The sequence below is a fragment of the Myripristis murdjan genome, chromosome 3 (assembly GCF_902150065.1).
Source record: "Myripristis murdjan chromosome 3, fMyrMur1.1, whole genome shotgun sequence".
In the NCBI taxonomy this organism is placed as follows: domain Eukaryota; kingdom Metazoa; phylum Chordata; class Actinopteri; order Holocentriformes; family Holocentridae; genus Myripristis; species Myripristis murdjan.
Window position 1 is genome coordinate 25,798,858 of NC_043982.1, and position 24,674 is coordinate 25,823,531.

A 24,674-nucleotide genomic window follows, 5' to 3' on the forward strand; every position below is an offset into this window, starting at 1 on the left:
CCTTTCTGCCCTCAATTCCCATCACAGTAGAGCAAGGCATTTAAATTCCCTGCAGCTTCAGCTAGAGCTGCTGAGTTACCAGCAGTAAAAGATGGCGGGTGTGCAGGGCCACATGAAAATATGTAAAACTCTCCCTTTCCTGCAACTCCTTAAGTATTCAGAATATTGGTTGATTAAATAAGAATGTAATTAACTACCTGTTGTTGTCTTGCTCATTTGTTAGGCATTACGGAGCAAATTAAACTGGAAAATTTGACTCAAAAGGAAGGGGCATAATATTGAAAATAATATTACAGCAGTTGAGTATAAATGACACAATGAATATAATATAAAATTAAATTAAATTAAATGCCGTAAGGTAAGTCAAGGAGGTGGAGGCGGGCCGATAGTGACAAACTAGTGCCTGCTTTTATCACTAATAGGCTAGTCAATTGTAATGCACTCCTTCAATGTATGACTTGTTCTAGACTTGTTCTGATTGATTGATTGATTGATTGATTGAATGATTGGTATCATTTGTCAATGAAGGCAGTTGAAAATTCTACAGTAACTCTGGAAATTAGAGATACAATTCTGTGAATGCACTGAGACACCGTATGAGCTTTTTCCGTAACCCAGAGCAATAATATAGTATATGTATATATACTATATTATGTATATAGTATAAGTATATGAAGCAATATAGCAATAATAGTGCAAAATTAGTTGACCATCCTGGATGACAGAAGATGTGTTCTAGTCAGCTTGCCAAGTTAAATAAATTTGTGTAAATTTGAGTAATTCATGTTCTTGTCAAACAGTATGAATGTTTCCTTAGTCGACTGATCAACAACGCCAGTAATTAAATAAGAAAGTGTTTAGTCAAGTAGCCTGGTTAAACAAAAATGTGTTGTTAGCTTACTTGCATTGTTAAATATGACTGTATTAGTCAAATTACCTGAATGATGATGTCTTTAGTCAAGTGGCCTGGTTAAATAAGAATGACTTGTTTGGCTAAATGAGAGATTGAACAAAACACCTCAAGACACAGAATCAGTTGCTGCATGACAAGTCACAAAGGAAATAGTAAACTATCTTTATTGACATGTTCAAATTCAGCTATTTACAGATCTTGATAGTGAGCAACACAACCAATCCACACCGTTACACTTTAAAGAAAATTCCAAACACCGTTGGTACATACAGTATGTTGGGGCCTGAGCACAAGAGCCAGACCGAGAGCACTTTTAGAGACACAACATCGGTTTTGCAAACAGATCATTGGCATGTAAAAGTGAATACTGAGTCTTGTATAGTCTTTCAGTTTGTTGTTGCTGTTACATTTTGCACCCGATCAAAGTAGGGATATGTTAATTAAACCTGTTTCAGTAGCCCTGTCTCAGTGGTGTTTTGGCACAGTGACAAACCAATGGATTCATATTACTAGGCAGACTAAGGCTTCGCTGACAAATGTTGAATGTTTACTGGAGCTTGCATTATGCATATTAGCCACAAGATGGCAGCATAATAAAGAGTGTGATCCTGCCAGGCTTGAAACCAGAGAATATCATTCATTTTCTATTTCAAGGACCCCAAAAGGGCAGGCCTTAATGAAAGAAAATTTCACCCTGGGAATCCCCATCTTTGAGGTTTGTTTTTCCAACATGACACATGAAAATAATCTGTAAAAATCTATCACTGGGATTGGAAAAGCAAAAATCACTTTTGTCAGTGTGCTCATTTTTGGCTAATGAAATGAAACAGTGAAATTGAATCCTTCTTTATTTTGCTGGAAACCACTCAATGACCAGCAAGGATCTTCAAAACCCAGAGCAACTGCCCTTAACAGCCAATTAAGAAAAGTGTTTCTGATGTTACAGGACAGCTAATCAAATGATACAAGGCCCTTGAACATGTACATATCCACTGAAAGGTTAAGGTGGTTGACAGTGTCTTCAGGAAATCCATGACAGATAAAGGCAAATGGTTTGCAACATAATTACTGGGGACAGAAGAAAGATGGAGGAGCTGTTATCCTTGCATCTTGAGGTTACAAGTGCACCAGCAGGTGGAACAGATATATTGTATATGTACATATTTCTTAGACCTCATGACTGTCTTAAATTTAATGTTTTTGCAAAGAACTTAAAATGATCATTTTTGGTGAAAGAGTGGTCAAAGCAAGCCAATTTTTTACAATGGTGGTGTTTTTAAAATGAAATGAGATCAGTGAAAATGCTTCAGGGACATTGTTTTAGGCTTAAAGGTGCAATCTGCTAAACTTCATTCTCTTGGGTGAGGTCCTCTGACATGCTGTTGAATTCAGTGGCACGAGTGCTCATGCCCAGATACTGCTTCAGGAACTCACTGAAACGTTTCTGGTTGTTCCACTTGCGGGCTGACTTCCGAACACCGATGAAGCCGCCATACCTCTTCTGGTAGGACCTTCCTGGAGAAAGCAGCTTCTTGTAGCCGTGCCTCCCTTTGAGGAAGCCGCCGAACCTCTTGGAGACACTCAGTCCTACTTCACCTTGCCTTCTCGCTGCCACATCGATGTCCCCTTCTTCCTGCCCTGCTTCTTCATCATCTTCCTCATTCAGGGAGAGGGCATTCTCTGAGTCGTACGCAGCGTTCAGCTGGCTGAGCCTGCCACTCAGATCCCTCTCGTCCATCACATGGTTGAACCTCTGCAAGGCAGCAGGCGCCAGCAAACCTCCCTCCACCTGCGCCTCGTTTTCGGGCAACAGGGCCTCCACCTCCTCCTGAGCTCTCTTCAGCATGTCACCCCCTGTTGAGATGGAGAACGGCGACAAGGTTGCTTTGCGACAGAGATCCCAGGAGGAGGATGGGGAGATGCTGCCTTCACACTCAATGAGACACACCTAACAGAGAAAAAGACAAGAGTTTGTCAGCCTTTAATTAAAGACATTACTTGTCTTACATTACATTATTACAACATATTTAAAAACAAACAAAATTACATAACCACCGCCTGAAGCTGCAACACTGAGCACAAGCAAAGGACAGAGGTAGCAGTCATGTCTAAGTGTCCTTGAGCAAGACCCTGAACCCCTACCTGTTTACTCATTGAAAGTCACTGCACATCAGTATCAGCTAAGGCCAGGGACTTGAGGATTATCGGGCTGACTTCTCCAGATTTGCCAACACTGACGGTCAGAGGTGTGGTTGAGACTGAATGTCAGCGGCAAAGATCTGATAGTGAGGTATTTACAGATTCAAGTAAAACAGCAATTAGAAAAAAAAAAAAAAAAAACTGTTTGTATAGTAGCATTTCCAAAACGTTAATGTAATGTAGATTAAATGACCATAATTATGTTTTTTTGTTTTTTAAAAAATTGTACTAAATTAATGAATAACAAATGATGCAGTAAAAATTTCATTTTTAAAAAATCTAGTTTAAGTATTTACACACACACACACACATACACACACATGTATACACACACACACACACACACACACACACACACACACACACAGTACCAGTCAAAAGTTTGGACACACCTTCTCATTTGATGCTTTTTCTTTATTTTCATAACTATTTACATTGTAGATTCTCACTAAAGGCATCAAAACTATGAATGAACACATATGGAATTATGTAGTAAACAAAAAAGTGTGAAATAACTCAAAGCATGTTTATGTTTTAGATTCTTCAAAATAGCCACCCTTTGCTTTGATTACTGCTTTGCACACTCTTGGCATTCTCTCGATGAGCTTCAAGAGGTAGTCACCTGAAATGGTTTTCCAACAGACTTGAAGGAGTTCCCAGAGGTGTTTAGCACTTGTTGGCCCTTTTGCCTTCACTCTGCAGTCCATCTCATCCCAAACCATCTAGACTGAGTTTAGGTCAGGTGACTGTGGATGCCAGGTCATCTGGCACCACACTCCATCACTCTCCTTCTTGGTCAAATAGCCTTTACACAGCCTGGAGGTGTGTTTGGGGTCATTGTCCTATTGAAAAATAAATGATGGTCCAACTAAACGCAAACCGGATGGGATGGCATGTCACTGCAGGATGCTGTGGTAGCCATGCTGGTTCAGTGTGCCTTCAATTTTGAATAAATCCCCAACAATGTCACCAGCAAAGCACCTCCACACCATCATACCTCCTCCATGCTTCACGGTGGGAACCATGCATTTAGAGACCATCCGTTCACCTTTTCTGCATCACATAAAGACATAACGGATGGAACCAAAGACCTCAAATTTGGACTCATCAGACCAAAGCACAGATTTCCACTTTGTGTGGGCCAAGAAACACAAGGAATGGACATTCCTTGTGTTTCTTGGCCCAAACAAATCTCTCCTGCTTGTTGCTTTTCCTTAGAAGTGGTTTCTTAGCAACTATTTGACCATAAAGGCATAATTCGCGCAGTCTCCTCTTAACAGTTGTTCTAGAGATGGGTCTGCTGCTAGAACTCTGTGTGGCATTTATCTGGTCTCTGATCTGAGCTGCTGTTAACTTGCGATTTCTGAGGCTGGTGACTCGGATGAACTTGTCCTCAGAAGCAGAGGTGACTCTTGGTCTTCCTTTCCTGGGGCGGACCTCATGTGAGCCTGTTTCGTCGTAGCACTTGATGGTTTTTGCAACTGCACTTGGGGACATATTCAGTTTTTGCAATTTTCCGGACTGACTGACCGTCAGTTCGTAAAGTAATGATGGACTGACGTTTCTCTTTACTTAGCTGATTGGTTCTTGCCATAATATGAATTCTAACAGTTGTCAAATAGGGCTGTTATAGCTGTGTACCAACCTGACTTCTGCACAACACAACTGATGGTCCCAACCCCATTAAGAAGGCAATTAATTCCACAAATGAACCCTGACAAGGCACACCTGTGAAGTGAAAACCATTTCAGGTGACTACATCATGAAGCTCATTGAGAGAAGGGCAAGGGTTTGCAGCGCTGTCAACAAAGCAAAGGGTGGCTACTTTGAGGAATCTAAAATATAAAACAGATTTAGAGTTATTTAACATTTTTTTCTTTGCTACATAATTCCATATATCTTGCTTCATTTATTTGTTGTCTTCAGTAAAAAAAAAAATGTATATCTATCTATCTATCTATCTATCTATCTATCTCTATATATAAGTTTAATTTTATAGATTTGCAATTCACGATTCACAATCTTAGTAGGAATTATCATTTTTGCACCACAGTTTTCATTTTCACTGAAAAATCTGTTAAAAATGATTATGATTTACCAAACAAATATGTTTTATTACATCTGTAAAATGCAATTTGTAGGCCAGGGCCTCTCTGTAGCATCATAGTACTTTATTAATAATGTAATAATAATGATTTGTCACATATTTCACCTTTATCAAAAAAATGTCTTCTCCATATTACTATTTCAGGACTATCTTGATATCTTAATTGTTCAGCCCTAATTAATATTAATAACAATATGTATTTTCGTAAACATTGGTTTTAAGAGATGATTTAAAAGGCAGGTGGCTTTAGTTCCTGAAGTATTGTTGCATTGGAAATCTTTGTCCCCTTTGGTCAGCTGTCTAGACATGCTGGATTTTGATGAATAAAAGGCATCAATGGTTGTCTTAGATCAAGACTGAATTGTCAACTCGTTACACTCTGTTACCATCTGCAGAATTGCTCTAAAGTGTGTTGTGTGTTGATTTAATGTGTGATTCACAGGTCTGGAATGGGTCTTGAACAAATCCTCTGTTGTGTGGGGACAGGAGACCATCAATAACTAATGAACACAACATTTCTATTCGGATGAGTGTGTTGTCTTAATTTACTGGAGATCACAAGTCTTCTCTTATCTGAACAGATCTGCCACTGAGAGACCAAAAAATCTGATTTGTTATGCATGTGATGCAACAAATTTTCAGAATGGGTTTTAAAATCTTCTGAAGTGTCCCCAGCTAAAATAATAACCAGAGACAAATAACGACTTGACATTGAGCATTGAGAAGGGAAACACTCACACATTTATCCTCAGGAATCAATTAGCCACCACAAATTAAAACTCAAATGCCAGTAGGGTAATTTGGTGAGTCAGAGACAGGGAGGGAGATGGGTGGAAGGAATGAATGCAGGAAGGTGGGGGTGAGGGGCTTCTACTTATTTTATCATTTGACCGAAAGAACGCTGCTGTAAAGATTGTGTTTATTTTTAATTTTGTCTGTTCACATATTCAAGTGTGCATTGTGTATTTTGTTGGCTTTATTACATTGTGAGCTTCCATGGGAGGCTCCTCTCTACTGTAGCCACTTGTATGTGTATGTGTCTGTGTATGTGTGTGTTTGCACTGCGCTCCTCACCAGGGTGTCAAAGCTGAGTTGCTTGGGGAGGATGTTGCTGCAAGACAGGCAGTCTGTCTGGCAATCGCTCTGTCCAGGATCACACAGACAGAGCAGCAGCAGAGCCACCACGGTCTTCATGGTCCTACTGTCTGGACAACACAGGACAGAGCAAGCACAGCACAGGACATTCAGTACATTAAAACTCACTGAGTCTATACACTCTTCTCATCCAAGAAATCCTCTTTCTTCCCACCAGTTGGTATGCAGAGTCAGCCAGCTAGGCTGCGCAGGTAGAGGATAAATATCTTTTTATTCACCTGTGACTCTCCATCTCAACCCAGACTCCCTTACCTGCTGTTTGAAAAAAAATAATAAACTACTACTTCAGTGGTTTCAATAAGTTTCATTTGATTCAGTTAAAGGACCAATTCTCAATTTCCCTCTGAAACAGCCATTCTGACTCTGGTTTTGGAAGTCTATACTAAAACCTACTGACTCAGCATAGAGGAGCCTCTATATTCTTTATAGTGTTGTGCTGAGTCACATGAGCTAAACCTGGTGGCCCCTAAGATAATGCGACCAATGCCATGCATAATGAAATGTGTCCTTCTAAGCCTGCAAGATTTTTTCATGCATTAAATACATATATGTTTTATATATTACTTGTTATTTTTGGTCTAAACATCATTGATTAGACATTTAAAGTGAAATGTAACAACAGTCTGAGAATATGTAACATGCATTTATACAACAGCCAAACAATCTGGTTTGTCTAAAATGTGCTTTATCATGCCTTATTATCTGTTGTGGTACCAAGGAAACTTTTTTGTCATGTATGTTGGCCCTAACATTATTCCCATAATCACAGGAGGAACTGCAATGTTTTTGTTATAGTGAAGTGTATGTTTGTGCAGCAAATTAGCTGCATTTACAGGCATGTGGAGGGCATAGAGAGAGAGAGAGAGAGAGAGAGAGAGAGAGAGAGAGAGAGAGAGAGAGAGAGAGAATTATGGAGACTAGGAAAAAGAGACAGGTGCGTAAGGGAGAAAGATAGAGAGATGATAGCGAGCAAGGCAGATGAAGGGAGATCGAGACAGAAAGAGAAGGTAAGACTGAAAAAAGGAGGAAAAGAAAATTGTTTGACCTTATTATGGTACAAACAGCCCAGTCTGGAGAGTCTGACGTCAGAAACACAACCAGTGTTTTCATCTCATTAAACAAACTCGTTAACTCCTTTAATTGATGCCCCAATTAATGCCTCTGGCGATGAACTGAGTCACTGACCTAACAAACACAAACATATGTGCACACATGCATGCACACACTCACACACAGACACACACACAGACACACACACACACACACACACACACACACACACACACAGAACATGCACAACATGCACAGATTCAAACACACAGCTACATCTTTACACACAGACACACAGACACACACACAGACACACACACACACACACACACACACACACACACACACACACACACACACACACACACAGCCCTGCCCACACACGTGTACTAAGGTGCTCTCTGAGATGAAGGTTGTCATTATCAATTAAACTGACATGGCAGAGAGTTAAACTAATTATTCTTCAATCAAATGTTCTATTGCATAATGTCTCAGAAATTTACAATTCATTTAGATGAATCAGAGGTTGATGAGTGTGCAATTCAATTAGAATTTCCTCCGATCTCTAATCCCATGAAATATAGCAAACCTGCAGTATTGGCAAACACAAATCAGGCCTCTAGTGTGCATACAAGAAAAAAAATGTGTGGAGGAAAAAAAAAAAAAAAAAAAAAAAAAAAAACCTCCAGCTTTGTTCCTATCTTATTATTTTTTTCATTTTCATATTGTATCTATCAATATAGAGTTTCAAGGTTTTTAAGTTTTTATGGAAGTTATATTACAAGTCCAATATGACTGCCAAATCAGCAAAGGACATGGGACAAATTTACACATATTTTTTCACATATCAAACGTATTTTGCATGAAGTGCAGTTAAACTTCAAATGTCAATGTACAAATCAGCCATCTCAACAGAATTCAGTAGGTATGATTAAAATAATTTCTCTTGTTTTTGACTGGGAGCTGATCATCTCATCACAGATAAATCTGATTGATGCTGTGTTTAGATAATGTTCAATACAACACTGGCCTTAAACCCAATAATGGTGGTATAATGAGCAAAAACGAAATGTCTGGGAATCCAACAAGAAAGAAAAACGACCAGGTCCACATTCTCCTCCACCTCCTCTTCTTTGGATTTTTGTCCAAACACATTGATGCCACTGTTGCAAGGGTTTGATTCTTGCTTAGCTACATTGTTTACCACCACATTGGCACACATGGATGATGCATGCTGATGATGTTTTCTTATGAATTATTTGTGTCGTATCTTGTAAGATTTACTCGGCGTGATCATCACACATCACTTTGATGTTGTTCCCAAGTTTACTGGATCGATGTCACACAGAGTAGCTTACAGTAAGCTTCAGTGATTGCTGAAATCTCACAGTCTGTAAGCGCCATTAAAGGAGGACAACAATTGATTGATTAAGTCAGTCCCAGCCCCTAACATACCCCACATTAATCTCAATCCCACACCATTCCCAAACACAGCAGGCCAAATTTGTCCAAAATTTAAAAAAGAAGAAAATGCACACCGTCATGTTCCCTGAGCACTGTCCACCGGGCATTTAACCACGTTTTGCACCATGTGCCAAAGTGCACGAGTATACGGCTTCTTATCTCAGTAAGTAAGAGGCAGTTTTGTATTTTGGGGAAAAAAACAATTAACTTTTCTGACTTTGCCTCTGCAGTTGTGAGACTGCATTGAAAGTACATAGACAAGGCTGCTAGCTTTTCTGTGTGACATCAGCCAGCCAAGTGCTTATTCTTTGTCCCATGTTGACATTTGTTTGTTGAAGTATTGCAAAGGCTTATCTACTGGTTCTTTAGATATGAAAAGCCTTGGTCCCTGGGTGGGCTCAAACCCGTGTGAACACGTGTGTTTACCCCCAGAGGGCGTGGTTGGTTTTTCCTGTCTGATCCCCTTAAATCAGCCACACAACACAAGGCTGCACTTTACACATGACCAATATGCAGTGATTTATTTTTACTTTATTCAACATTGTTAAGAGTATTGGCACAGTCAGCTTAGGGGATGTGATACAGCCTGCCAGGTTAACAGGCTTTTAAAAGCAGCTTATTAAGTTAAAGCAGAGATAAGAGGAGTTCAGTGGAGACAGGCAGAGTGTAAGAGAATTGCATTTAACTTGAATGTATGACACGTAGCACTGCTTGTGCTGCTTTCACACTGTGGCATTAAAGTCCCATACCAGTCACGTGCTGTGTGTCCGCAATAACACACACACACACACACACACACACACACACACACACACACACACACACACAACAACAACACACCATCTGTTCTGCCAAGGAATTTAGATATACAGCAAGCTGGCCTGCCCCATGTATACAGACACAATAAAAAAATTATCTTAGAATCGTGAAAATGTACATTTTTAATATTTCATTTTGTCTTCATGTTGTTCGCTTCTCTTCACAAAGGGACAAGAGGAGCACTGACTGAAAATAAAATTTGTGAAGATTCAGTTTCAATAAGCAACTACACATCAGAGTTGGTACAATTTATTGTCTGGCCTGAGACTTTTTCCTCTGGCTCTATCTCCCCAGTCTTTCTCTCGATCAAGGGCCACGTTGCCAATAAATAATATTTTAAAAAATAAGATGCAATTACAATACGTCTGTTCAGAATACAGATAAGCATAACACATAAATTCTAAATGCAAATGAAAAGTTGGTCTGCTTCATGATTAAACACAATCGGGGAAGGTATATGCTATTTCTGTTTGTGGCTGCAATTTCCCTCTCCCAGGATCATTAAGTTTCATTCAATCTAATTTAATTGCAGTGAATAATCAGTTCATATCTGTAGGAGGCGTGGAGTTGTGATGGCTTATGAAACTTCCAGAAAAGCTAATTTTCCCTCAAAAGCAGACAGTGAATTCATTCCAGGTAAAGCTCATAGAATTAATTTAGGATTGCAAATTGCAAACATTATCCAGTATTTTGTCTGATCATTACATAAACTATGCAAAGTAAGAAAATGATACCAATTGTGTCCTGAAGATTATGTTCCTTTCAAATGCACACACACACACACACACACACACACACTACCTTGCTCTATGCTGCCTTGTTCTTATCTGTATTTATGTTCCTTGTCCTCTGTAAAGTACTTTGTGACAAACCTGTCTGTTAGAAAGCTTTAGAAGTAAATTGGTCTTCAGTCTCAAAATGTGAACCTTCCTGTGTTCTTGTAATTATGTCAGTTAGGTTCTCTGGAGAGCCTTCGAAACCCAATTACTGCGTTTAATTAAGTGATTAACCACTAAATAGACCAGTTAATTAAGTCATTACGGTCCGGTGCTGTGCTGAGGCACTCCTGATGCAGGTCTGACAGTCCAGTTGAGTATGAATATACAACATTGAACCATATGCTCCTCCTGTCAATGTGCTCTGACGCTGTGGGAGAGGAACACTCCTTCAGGCTTCCACTGAAACCTCAAGAGCTGATTTACAAACACAGTCATAAAATTGATTTGACCTTTTCCATGTTTTATTATATTTTTAGATTATATGACATCTCAGAATTTTCTGAATTAGTTTTGCATGTAGTGGGAAGCAGCTGGACAAGAGCAGTTTGTTAAATCTCCACCAAAACATGAAGACTTTTATTGATTGCATTGATATATATTTGCATTTTTGACGCAGTGTATATCACTGCCTGACTTTCATTGTTTCAGTATCTCTAATGTCACAGGGTGCAGGGTGGGGTGGTGAGGAGGGAATCAATCCTTCATCCAGGTGACCGCATCTGTAAGCATCCACCCTGCTGAAGCTCCACAGCTGCTGCTCTACAGCTGACCCTGACCTCTGACCTCATTAACTTTTTATGGCTAGTTAAATAGGACATGAGGCTCTCTCATATACACAAAATTAGAAGTTTGTTGGAAATTACAAAGGAAAATTTGCAAAAAAAAAAAAAAAAAAAGAATGTACAAGATTATTTTTGAGATAAGCACATTTCAGTGTAAAATCTATAACTTGGGCCCGTAAGAGTAGATATCTCACTAATTCTAATTGGACGGGGAAAGTAAATTAGGAAATTTCCCCTCCATCTGCCACCAATGCACTCTTGAGCAAGGCAGTAAACCTCAACTGCTTGAGTGGAGCTGCTCAGTGGCCAACAGCAAAAAACTGGTCAGACTGGGTAGCTCCCAGTGTGAGTGTATCGAGCTGTGTGGAGCTGAAAACGAGTAAGAAGATTTAGCAAAGTGTCTCAGTGAAAATCCAACAATGCACATAACACTGGAGCTACTTGCCTAATGTTGCCTTGTGGGATAAACCTCATGCCTTCTCAGTCAACTTCCCCAGGATAAATAAAAGTTGAGTCTAGCCTGATTTAAAGTCTCCTCATCCACCGCAGTCATCCTTAGAAACTCTCACACACTCCCTGTTATCAGCTGTTTCCACTATTAGTTTTCTCCATTACGTCGTTTTTCTCATCAAGGGTAGGAAATGTAAAATAAATTGCTCCCAACCTGAAGTGTGAGTTAAACCAGGATTATCCACGCCTGGCTGGATGGAGCAGCAGCGTGCATCCACCTTATCTTTTTCTTTATTTTTAAAAGCCCAACAGTGAATTATGCTATAACTTAAAAGTAACAATCCCAATACTGGGAAATTTTTCATAGTCAGTCACCATAACACATTACGCACCACAGCTGCAGTCTTTGTGGACGTCACACTTTTTATTGCATGCTTCTTGAACTACGGCTGCAGATTTGCTCCATCCTCAAGAGGAGTCATCTAAAAAAGATTCTGCTGTTTTTTGTCATTTAAAAGATATAGTTACATTTTTAATACATGTATTAAAAGTGTGTCCCATGTTTTTCTATACAGAAAAAATCTGCACAGTGCAGACATGAATCCACTTCAGGACAATTATTATACAAGAGTACCTATAATCAAAAGTCATTTAGAATAGAAAACAATACAGTTAATACAGTTTCAGGGGTGGTTTGTCTGTTTTACTGTATGTTCAGTCTGTGATTAAAACACATTTTGAAGAAAACTGATGATGAAGCTAAAAATAAAGATATATAGAGAGAATTTAATCAAGAAATTCATATGAATTTCATATATATGATGACGTGTCTTTTTCTAACCTGGATATGTTAAGTTTTAGAAATCGGCTGGAGAAATTGGCTGGAGAGTGTGTATTAAAACTGTGTGATGAATATGTAGTCTGGTCCGAGTTTAATTGCTGTTCAGACTTTATGTGCTGGCCAGAAAGTTTTGAACCAACCGATGCAGCTACAGCAAAAAGAAACTTAACCAGAAGCTAGCTATATGTCCCAGTGGCTCACAGTCTACAGTAAATATGACATGTTGTTGATGTGAGCCTGGGTTCAGTTCCAGCCTGGACCTTTTGCTGTATATCAGTCCCCCTCTCTGGCCTGTTTTTCCACCATGCCTCTTTAATAAAGCACAAATGCCAAAAAAAAAAAACAAAAAAACTCGGTGTTAGCTGTCAACCCTGCCCCATTTTTAAAAAGCGGATGGGTTGTCTGCAGCTCCAGTATTTCTAGTCTGAATACAGGTATGTGTTTAAGGCCCACTTGACTGGATTGAGGGGGGAAAAACCAGAGGAAGTGTAATAGTTTGATAATAGTTTCTTCATAAAGACCTGGCCACATCTGCATGTTGTATTGCAAAAAGATTTTTGCGTTTTGCGGTGAAACAAGATATACAGAATCGATAAGAGTTATTGTTATGCTTATTAGCCAGTAGCCATTGGCTGACATGAGGTGGGCAGCACAAATTCACGGATCAGAGTTCAAGTTTTTGCCATGAGAGACTGCGAAATTGTAACACAACCGCAAAGACCATGTTTTCTTGCCTTTCACACAGATATGAATGGGAGTCAGTGACAGACAGACAGAGTGAAATTTTGCTGTTTAAGTGGTCATGTTACAGGACCTTAACTCTTCTAACTCTTTAATTCTACTCTTTAATCTAAATTTAATTGAAAAGGGTAATTTTTATCGTTCTATTCTTCTATAACAATGTGTAATATTTATTTTTAATGGACTTTTACTTCATTTTTGAACAAAATGTAGACTTTTTCCTTTTTTTATTGCCTCTTTTTTCCTGTCTAAAATATTAAATACACTGAATTCATCAATTTATTTAACATTGTTATTGGCGCAGGCCGCAGGTTGAGCTCATACTGTGTTTTTAAACCCTTTTAAGTTAATTATAAGCTTTTTCTTACCAGCAATGGGCTCAGCCTTACCTGGTAATAAGCTACACAGTAACTTAATGAACTGCAAAAATGTAATAACTTTAATAGAAGAACAGCACCTTCCAACCCTAAAATGAGAGAAAACCAGCATATTAAAGAAAAATGATCAAATATTGAATGATTAGAGAGAATTTAGAGTGTCAGGCTTGTTGTCGGTTGACAAGTCAGTTTGACAGTTAATTAAATGTTACTTAGTCTTCTGCCTGGAGGCAGATAACAGACTAACACTTTCTCTGTCAGAAAACTCACTTTGATTGGCACCTTGTCCAGGCCCACTCAAGCTACTTTGTGTTCTTTGTTTTAATATTGATAGTTGACTGACTTCTACTCCACGCGGTAAAAATGGCCAAGTGATCATTGATTTGGTGCAACTCTGTATTGACTGACGCTGGACGGTAAATCTATTTTACAAATGAAGCTGAAAGATATCAAATCTATACATTAATCCTGTTTGTCATTATCTATGAATTGATCTAACTCTCCCTCTAACATCCCCTTTACCTCTCTGTTGGTCTTTCTCAGCCTCACTCAGTCTTGCCCTTTGTCTCTCTATCTGTCTTTCTCTCTCTCTCTCTGTCACATATATTTCTAGTGTTTTTGCTCAATCATATACAACAGTACAACTATAACTGCTGCCACTGCTCCTGTTAGCATCACTCCAAATGCTACATATTACTAATACAGCTAAACTGCTGCTGCTGACACAAGTTATACCACTGATGCTACTCTAATACTAATATTGTTACCACTGAAGGCAATTCAGGTTTATGAATGATGCAGAAAATATTTAGTATGGTTATCTTGATTATTCCACAATTGTCATAACATAATCTACGCCAACAGTAAATGCTGCACACACAGATATGCTCTGTGGGACTGGACTTGTCTGCATATTTGTTCGCCCACAGAAAAATAAAGTGAGGCAGTGCTCCTTCTGATGTGGATGGAGCCCCTCCTTTCAGTTTGTCCATCAAATCATCATTTTCCATTAAATCAAATAATAAACATATTTAAAGTTAACACATAGAAAAAATCAATATTCACCACAATGGTCTCTTTTTTCTTTTTTATACCCATAATGATTATCCATCCACCCTCTCATTGATGTATTCTCTATACCAACATATTCCTAATCAGGGTTGGGCTCCATCATGACTATGCTATTAATTAGAGAATGATATAATTGAGGTTAATATTCTGCACATGTTGGTTTTAAGCTGGTGAACCAAGCCGCAATGGAAAAAGGTCAAACAGTTCATCATCGAGTTCATCATATAACCACACACCAAGGGCAAATGGCAAACAGAGCAAAAAAAAAAAAAAATGGAAATGTGTATCCATCAATAGGTTACGCCTCTCTCTGACAGTTAATTAATTAATGAAATAAATAATTAGCCCCTATGGCAGTGTGTGTGTGTGCGTGCGTGTGTGTGTGTGTGTGTGTGTGTGTGTGTGTGTGTGTGTGTGTGTGTGTGTGTGCGTGTGTGTGTGCATGTATGTCTATGTCTTATGTGTGTATTGTGCTACTGTGTGATGCTGCATGTGTGCATGTATGTGTGTGGGCAGAATTCTGCATAAGTGGGACATTTTTTTCCTTTCCAGCCTCTGACTATGACATCTATCAAAAACAGAGTAGACCGACACATGATACATTTATAAATTTGTCATATGTTGCTTGACAAAATAATTTCGTGTTGCATATTCACAGGAGGCATAGCACATTCGTTTGTATACAGTCTGCCGAACACCAGATTCTTTCAGTTTTTTTTTGCAAAGTGGGACAGCAGGTTTGATAAAGTTTTGATAAGTGGCACATTATTTCTATCAAATCAAACTTCTTGTCAGCGAGATTTTTTTTGTGAAGGAGCTCCTCCCACATGACTGAGGCTTCACACAACGCTGAACACATTTTTTGTCTTGAATTTCATGATGCACCAGAAAGCAAATCTGCAGTGCAGTATTAATTTATGTCCTGAACATCAAACTTATGCTTTTTGCTTCAGAGGGTGAGCTCCCTCTCTAAAGCTTGCTCCACCCCACTCTGTGAGGTCAAATCAGTGATGTCCACTTGTTCTGATCTCATGGTTTTACTACTGTGATTCAGTAACAGCAATGTCCATTTTCATTTAACAGTCCAAGAAAAAAATGGGAAAACCTTAAAGTGTCCCTGTTTTTACGATATCCAACTTTTGCCTTATGTACAGTTAGGTCCATACGTTTTTAGACAATATTTATAATTTTGCCCTTGCATACCACCACAGTGGATTTGAAATTGCAGATTTTCAGCTTTGATCTAAGGGGTTGAAAAAAAATATGCCATTAAACATTTAGAATTACAGCCAGTTTTATACATTGTCATCCCATTTTATGAGGCTCAAAAGTTATTGGACAAACTCTACATAACATGCATAGCTATAATTATAAGGATTATTTTGAATAGTTGGAGGAAGATCCTTTGCAGTCTATGACTGCGAGTTTCCTCCCTTGAGATGCTCTGCGAAGCCTTTACTGCAGCTGCCTTCAGCTGCTGCTTGTTTGTGGGTCTTTTGGCCTTCAGTTTGGTCTTCACCTGGTGAAAAGCAGCTCAGCTGGGTTGAGGTCTGGGAACTGACTTGGCCATTGAAGAATATTCCACTTGCCCATGCCCATGATATAACACTGCCTCCACCATGCTGGACAGATGATGTTCTCTGCTTTGGGTCATGAGCTTCTCCTTTCATTCTCCACACTTTTCTCTCCCATCATTCTGGTACAAGTTCATCTTCAATTCATCTATCCAAAGAACCTTGTTCCAGAATTGGTCAGGCTTTTTTAGATGTTTTTTGCAAAGTCTAATAAAGCCCTCCTGGTCTTGAGCAACACCAGTGATTTGCAACTTACTGTATACCCTCTGTATTTATTTTCTCTCAATGATGCGCCTACCACCTCCAGAGTGTTTTTGACTCCCCTAGATGTTGTGAACGGGTTTTTCTACACCAGGGAAAGAATTCTTCAGTCATCCACTTTCGACGTCTTCTGTGATCTTCCAGGCCTTTTGGTGTTGTTGAGCTTACCTGTCCATTCCTTCTTTTTCAGGATACACTGAGCCATTGATTTGGCTACTCCTAAACTTGTTGCTATTTGTCTGATAGATTTTTTTTTTTTTTTTTTTTTTTTTTTTTTTTGCTTTTTAAGCCTAATGATGTCCTCCGTCACCTGCATGGACACCTCTTTGGATCGCATGTTGAGGGTTCTTATAAACAGATACCAAATGAAAATGCAAACACTTGGAATGAACTCTAGACCTTTTATTTTCTTAATTTGTCATGGAATAACGAGGGAAAAGGCCACACCTGCTAGAAACTGCTTTTCAGTCCAGTGTCCAATGACTTCTGAGTCTCTGAAAATAGGGTGACGATGTATAAAACTGGCTGTAATTCTAAACAGTTAATGACATATTTTTGTTGAACCCCTTTGATTAAAACTGAAAGTTTGCACTTCAGTCACATCTTGATTACTCCATTTCAAATCCACTGTGGTGGTGCACAAGGGCAAAATGATGAATATTGTGTCCAAATACGTGGACCTAAATTCACGCCTTACATTGTTACATTGTTAGTATATTCTTTTGTGTGGAATTTAAGTGAATATATGTGTGTATAGTACATTGCAGTGTGTGTGTGTGTGTGTGTGTGTGTGTGTGTGTGTGTGTGTGTGTGAAACCAGGCAGATTACTAGCTAGGAAAGTCATTATAGCCAGACACGCTATGCTAAATCAATTTCCCTCAACGATGATTGGTCCTTGAACAGTGGAGAAGTATGCAGCTCCGCGCTTTCACAGATTTCGAATGAATTCCCATTAGATTCATATCAGATTTATTTCATATGCACCATTGAGTTATTTTTTGTGAATTAATTGTTAAAGTCTGGATTTTGCTGTTTTCAAACCTTACCTGCCCTTAATTTGCTATGTTTCTCCTCAGTGATTTTTTTTTTTTTTTTTATTGTATTTTATTACTGTATGTTTTAAATTTTCACATGTATGTGCTAACTAAATGAAATGCATACAAAAAGCATTGTCCCACATGATTAGGCTACCTGTTCAAAAAGTGGACATGCACACCATCCTGATCTTTAAAAATATATATACACACACACACACACACACACACACACATATATATATACATATACATATATATATAAATTATATCAGAAGGATATGTTTTCATGGCCAAACAAGTGCCCTTGTGCCTTGTCAGTGTGCAAGTAATTAAAAAAAAAAAAGATAAAGTCAGCCCACTGTAACCCAAAGGAGTTGAGCAGGTTACCACTTCTCTCTTGATGAGAAGGCAGAGAAGAGGGTACTGATGGCAGGAGGATGAGGAGGAGGATCCCTGAAATCTACCAAGCACAATAGGATGTACACGGATTCTGCTGTGTTGGGAACATTGTCCACTGAGATTAACTCTGCTAATCTCACCAAATCATTATAGCCACCACAGCTGTACACTGCAGGACTATGACTTCTGACCTCTGATCTGCACTGCTCGGCCTCCCTCTATTTTCCCCTGTCCAGGCCAGGAAGGAGAGCTGTCTCTTCAGGTCAGGGAAGCTTGTTTGTGAAGCTAATGATGTTAAAGAGCCAACAAAAATCAGTGATAGTGTACTAAGCAGAGGAAATGACAGATTAAAATTGATTGCTTAGCCATAAAACAGAGCCAGCATGGATGGTGAAAAAAGGGGCTGCATCACAATGTAAAGAAAATAGTCCTAATTTTTAGTGCTTTGGGTCCATGTGCTCCTATCAAACACATCGAGCAACCTGATAAAATTGTCAGGAAGTGGTCATTTTTTGCTGATTATGCAAATGTGGTTTCCACCGCGTACCACAGTCGTGTTGCAGCTCTCTTTAAATTGCCGTCTCTTTTCCCAGCAGCTGGAGCATTAACAGATAATTCATTGCAGCGGGCTGGAGGGCTGACCATGTTAGTGTTGTCACTTTTACAGGGCCAAACAACGAAAATGGAATCGAAAATGCCAAAAGGCACATCAGCACCAATCCCCCACCCTCCCATTCATATACACACACACACACACACACACACACACACACACACACACACACACACACACACACACACACACACACACACAGAGACAATCCATGTCTCAGGTGTCTTGAGGCATACCACTTTCATTTAATGCTGTCTTTTTTCCTTCTTCTCACAGCTTTGATATCTGTCTGATGACTTATATCAAAATTATGACTTATATCAAACATTTCGCAATTCCATTAATGCACAATTTCATATGACATTCTTATATAAAATTACCCACTTGCTTAAGTTTCATCTGACATCTAATTTACTTTTTCAGCTCCTAACCTTGTGTTTTCACTCTGGTTACAGTTTTACATTTCAGCAGCGCCTCGTCCATTGAAACAGCGCTTCTCTTGTTTCTCTGCAGTCATGTAATGCAGTAATGCTGGAATACAAGAGACGGCCAATCAAAGGCTAATTTCACAGCTAACCCGTATCTGAGTCGTGCCAGACAGGGAACACTTTGAATTTTTTTTCGCCTCAAGATACAACAAGGCAGCTTCTAATTGCTTCTGAATCACTTTAGAATCACATCGATCCAGCTTGAGCCCTATCTGGTGATCTATAGCAGCAGAGTCCTCCTCCTCAAGATATAAGAGAATGTTCTGCTGCTTATTTGATGAAGTGAATAAGCAGAATGTCAAACCTGTAATCGCCAGTGGCTGCTGAGAGTGTCTAATTATAATAGATAATTTTTAATAAAAAATCTTTAAAAAGTCAGTGTTTCTGGAGTTTGCTAAAGGTCAAATGAAAAGCCTGCCAGTCTAAATAAAAACAAATTGTGAATTGTTTTAACTGTAAAAAAATGACATTTAACTTTAAAATTTAAGTTTAAAGAAAGTTATACATTGGTGGGTAGAGACATAAGCACTGTGGAGAGAGAGAGAGAGTAGAGAAAAGACTTAAAGATTTAAAAGATTATATGGTAGCTGTCTGTAATATATTTCATGGGTAATGATTCCTGAATCTATCATGCAGATATTTTCTATGTGATCTTGCCCAAATTTGGGTGGTTGATGCTCAGTTTGTCTGAGAATCCTCTCCAGGAGTTTTTTCATCAGTTCTGTGTCATTACAGTCCCTGTTTGTTCAGTCATGTATGTAAAGTCAAGATCGCCATTTTGCCTGTATTAACAAGCCAAATTTTGATTTTGTTGTATTATTCTGTCTGGTGATTTCTGTACTCAGGGCAGACAGGGTGATAAAGAAGCATGAAATCTAGATGTCATCAACAAAATGAACCAGTTCATAAAAACCAGTTGCTCTCTCTAAAGCTCTGATTCTTGAATTTATCTATTAATTTATTAGTTAAATGTATTACAGTCATCGACTCACTGGGAAGTGTAGCTGAAGGAGAGAAGGGAAGACAACCGAAATATCTGAAATTTGTAAAACGGCAAGAAAAAAAATAAAGTAAATTACAATTTCACATTAAATTTCCTTTCACATTCAGTCATTCTGTCCCAGGAAAGAAGCTGGCAGGGTGTTCCCTTTAAAAACAAACCATGTCAATACATTGACTCAGTTACCTTTAGGCAAATAGCTGTCACCAAGCTAGATGAAAACTAAAAATAATGCTATGAAGAAATGAAAGGAAAAGCTGACCCTGATTAACTAACATGCACTCATCTAAATTACTTTTTTGTTACATCTTGAGACAAATCATAAGCACAAACATGTTTCCATAGAAGCTTCGGTTTCATTCAAAAAACCCACTGGAGCGCAGCAGTAAATCAGGACTTAACAGTGACCACTGACGATTTATGACCTTTCTCTCCTGATTAAATAACAATGGACTGACAAAACAAACCACCCGTGTAGACCTCAGATGCAACCTCTCCTCCACATGCTCTCTGGTGTGTGTCCACCCTTGCTGCCTTATGCTTTTAACCCCCTCAGACATGTAGCTTTAACCTTGGCGAGTTAGTTATAGAACATTAACGTGGTGTTGCTGCTTCCAGGGAGCGATGCGTCAATCGCATACAACGCAAAATCAATGGCCTGATAACCACAGTGACCTAAGATATTTCCTACCCTGCAGTGGGAAATGTCTCGTCCATTATTCACACTTTATATTCGAGTCATTTGTCTGACTTACCCAGACAGAATTCCACTGATATCAATGGTAGAACAAGCTTTTACAAGCAACCAATGGTAAAGAGGTCAAGAGTTAAAGGTCATAGACAATAGGTGGAGTGAATATTCCTGCAACGCTAGAATGATCATAATTGATAGAGCGGTTTCTAGGGAAAGCTGTAGAATGATCATGGGTGATCGAAAATCGCTCTCACTCCAGTTTGACCTCACTGTCCTAAACAGAGCAGTCGTTCTCTGATCACTTATATTGCAAGCAATAGTCAGGAAGTCCAAGGTCCAACTGTGTATTAAAGACTTTTATCTATCTATGAAAATCTAAAATGGTTGCCTTTGTAAAACATCAGTTATTGAATGAAAATGGAAAAAGACAAAAGATCCTGTGGGTCAGAGGTCAAACTGGTTCTTTTTCCTTCTTTTTCTCCCCGCAGGGTCTTACCTGTGTTCAGGTGAGGTTGCGGGTGGCTGGGGTCCCTCAGGTGCTCGTTCAGGGTGCTGGCGTATACGTTTCCTCCCTTCTGCCTGGTCGTGGTTCTCTGGCTACGAGGAGACTGAAGGCTGCTGTTCTTATAGGGTCCCACCCCTCCCTTCACCTCCTCCTCCTCCTCCTCCTACTCATCTGATTTCTCTTTCTTTCCAAACTCCCTTTTTTCCCATCACAGAGAAAAAGACAGGTGGGGGGGGGGCAGACATTAGGGATGGACAGAGGACAAAGAGAGCGATAGAAAAAGGAAGGAAAAGGGGAAAGAAAGGGGGAAGGAAGGAGAATAGGAGGGTATGAGATGAAGGAGAAAAACACTGAAAGGAGGTGGTGAGACTGAAGGAGAGGGAAAGGAAAGAAAGACTGGATGAAGGAGGAGAAAGGAGAACAGGCAGGGAAGTGGAGAGGAGAGAGAAAGGAGAGAGGATAGAGGGATGAGAGGGGGAGGAGAAGAAAAGGGGTGCAGGGGGAGGAATGAAACAGAGAAATTGAGGAGAGAGGAGGGAAGGGTGAGAGAGGAGAAAAGGGGGTACTGAATCAGTGCAAGAGCACATAAAAGGAATAGTATAAAAGGAATGAAGGGAGGGGAAAAAAGAGATTGACTTGTGCTTGCAAGCTTATTTTCAATGTAATTGTTTTTTGTTTTTGTTTTTGTTTTGTTTTTTTTTTGGGGGGGGGGGGGGGTTATGATAACCTTGCTTCCCATGTTGTTAGTGCAGACCTAAGGAGTGAGAGGGATGTGAAGTGATCAGGCCTGAATTAATTCACTTCAGTCAGACATCCAATTGTTCATTGGAAGATAATAAATGAGCCAGAGACCAGGTGTGCAAAGAAATGAGACAGTTAAAGGGCTTGTCTTCCTGCTGGAACTTGCACTAAGAGCTTTGATTTTTCTCATGTGCAGTCAGCTGTCAAACACAGATGAGCATAAGAAATGACATTTAACTACTTTGATGCGATTGTCTTGTCATTCCAGTGCTAAATGTATTGCAGTCTGTGGCAAACCCTACCCACATGGCTCACTCCTAAGTTTGTAAAAGGTGATAATTTGCCTCCCTATGCATGGTAAAGCTGTTCTGTTATGATTAGTTTGCCCTGTAAGCGCTGTGCTCTTCAGAGGAGAGTAGTCCAGTGGTTCTCCACCAGAGAGACAGGGGGTTATGACATGATTTATGGAGTGTGGATCAGGCAGGAACTTAAACTAATTTACCAGCCAACTAGATGCTGAGAGAGGAATAAACTTCATAAGTGACGTAACAAATGATGACGTAGTTCCGTAGGCGTTCTGGATGGAGAAAATGAATAGGTTTTCAAATAAACGCCCCCTTCACAGTCTGTGCTCAATGTACGCTATTTCATAATGACGTTTTTACTTAGCCTGGATCCAGCCCAGTCATGAATCACCACGCCCACATTTTTTTAATTCTGTGATGATTTCTGTGACAAGGTCTGGAATTGCTCTCATTCCTTGGGGTGGATTTGACAAGTCAACACCTTCATGGTACTTGGTGAGAAGTAAGCAAGCATGGACCATGAAGAGCTGTGATGTTACCAACAGCAAGCTAAATTTGGCATTTTTTCTGTTCCTGAGAAATGTTGAGGCATCAAAAAAGACAAAACTATTAGCCAGTCTACAAGTTATTGTTACTACAGTGATGCCTAATAATGCAGTCAGTTAACCTACTATGATTGGTTTAACGCTGACTTATGGTCATGGCCCAAGGTGGGACATGCACTGACTTTGGTAAATCATCCCTGATAGACACATGGTCAGACCCTATTGAATTACAGCATGATGGAGTCTGGAAGCCAGGCTAGTGTTACACACATATAGGCTTTGACTCTCCACTGGGTTATCAAATGTAACATTGTTTGTATAGTGGTCTTCTCCAAGGCTACAGACAGTGATTCGTGTCAGTCTGGCAACTCTTTCTAGACTCTCAGAGTTTTTCCTGTCTCCTTTTGTGTGCATGTTTAGTTTTCTTTAAATCACAAGGGCTCTCTCCGATGGCTTCTAAAAACTACGGGCTGACCTCTTTCGTTTATCCACAGACTACACACAGACAGTGTACAGACATACTGTACACTCAGCAGTACTCAGCACACAAAGGCATATGAAATACTGTCACACAATGAGGTTACTAACTACCTACAAGCCCATTATTTCTCAGATGTCCCACTGGGCCTGCTGGTGGCGCTAGAGAGGGTGTCATGGGGTCACCAAAACTGCAAGTTTTGGCTAACTTTATACTTTATTTAAAGTGTAGAATCACCATGCAACATGGTCTCAAAACACTTTACAATTTAAAAGGAGTAACATGACAAAAATACTAATTAGATCCTCTAGCCAACATGAATACTGTCACAGCATGAACACTGTCACAAAATTTCAAGGTAAAGATGCCATTGAATAAATAGATTTGGAGATATGATCCTCTGGGCCGAACTGCTGACTGACAAAGTGACATACTGGCCCCATAGCACCCAGGGGGACAAAAACTGCACTAATTTTGTGCTGTCAATAATGTCATCCAAGTAAGACTAACTTTTTCAAACGGTGTAGATAATTTTACCAACAAACATTTAGAATGAATTCATTATCCTTCAAGATTTTAAAAGTTTCCCCAGTCAAGCATGATCTATTCAGATAAATAACAGGAATTCCTCAAGTTGTGTGTGACAGTTTATGCTGCATTCAGATGGAATCAGGGGACGGCAGACGGCAAACCAGAAGTCAGTACTGTTGATAAGAGCAGAACGGGCAGATTATGCCAGCACTGCCATCCAACATAAAATCATTTTGCTGTACCCAACAACAGAATTTACAACCAGATGTTACGTAATACATCACATGTGGAGAAGTCCATCGATAACCCAGATGCAACAATACCCAGAATTATGTGACTTGCATCTGAAGTCCTATCAAGGTTTAAACATTTTAATTTGCAACAAAAGGCTGTTCGTGTAGTAATTTTACAGCTATATGAATTATCAGTGTTACTGAATGTCATAAAACAGACACAAAAATTGTATAATATATATATATATATATATATATATATATATATATGTTTTTTTTTTCTGCAAACAATACAACATCACCATGGCAACCCATTGCCCTGTAGTGTTTTTATGCTGTCCTTCCATCATGCAGTTTGTTGTTTTTCCTGCCAACTGCCATTTACAGTCTCCTGGATTCCACTTAAACACAGCGTTACTGTGTATTTGGGTCTATTAGGCTGAATGACATATCATAGTATACTACAGTCCTGCAGCTGATCTGAATTGCTGAATTGGTCTTGCTGAGATCAAACACGAGCT

The 24,674-nt window shown here is 39.3% G+C and overlaps 1 protein-coding gene across 1 annotated transcript; it reads right to left on the minus strand.

The window, feature by feature from the left end:
- Window positions 1–1,055: 1,055 nt before the first annotated feature.
- Window positions 1,056–21,391, minus strand: pnoca (prepronociceptin a). The gene is made up of 3 exons (XM_030046848.1): window positions 21,312–21,391; window positions 6,294–6,424; window positions 1,056–2,861 (listed from the first exon to the last, which is right to left on the minus strand). The coding sequence occupies exons 2-3, from the start codon at window positions 6,411–6,413 to the stop codon at window positions 2,256–2,258; spliced, it is 726 nt and encodes a 241-aa protein (XP_029902708.1). The 5' UTR covers window positions 6,414–6,424; window positions 21,312–21,391; the 3' UTR covers window positions 1,056–2,255.
- Between the last annotated feature and the right edge of the window lie 3,283 nt (window positions 21,392–24,674).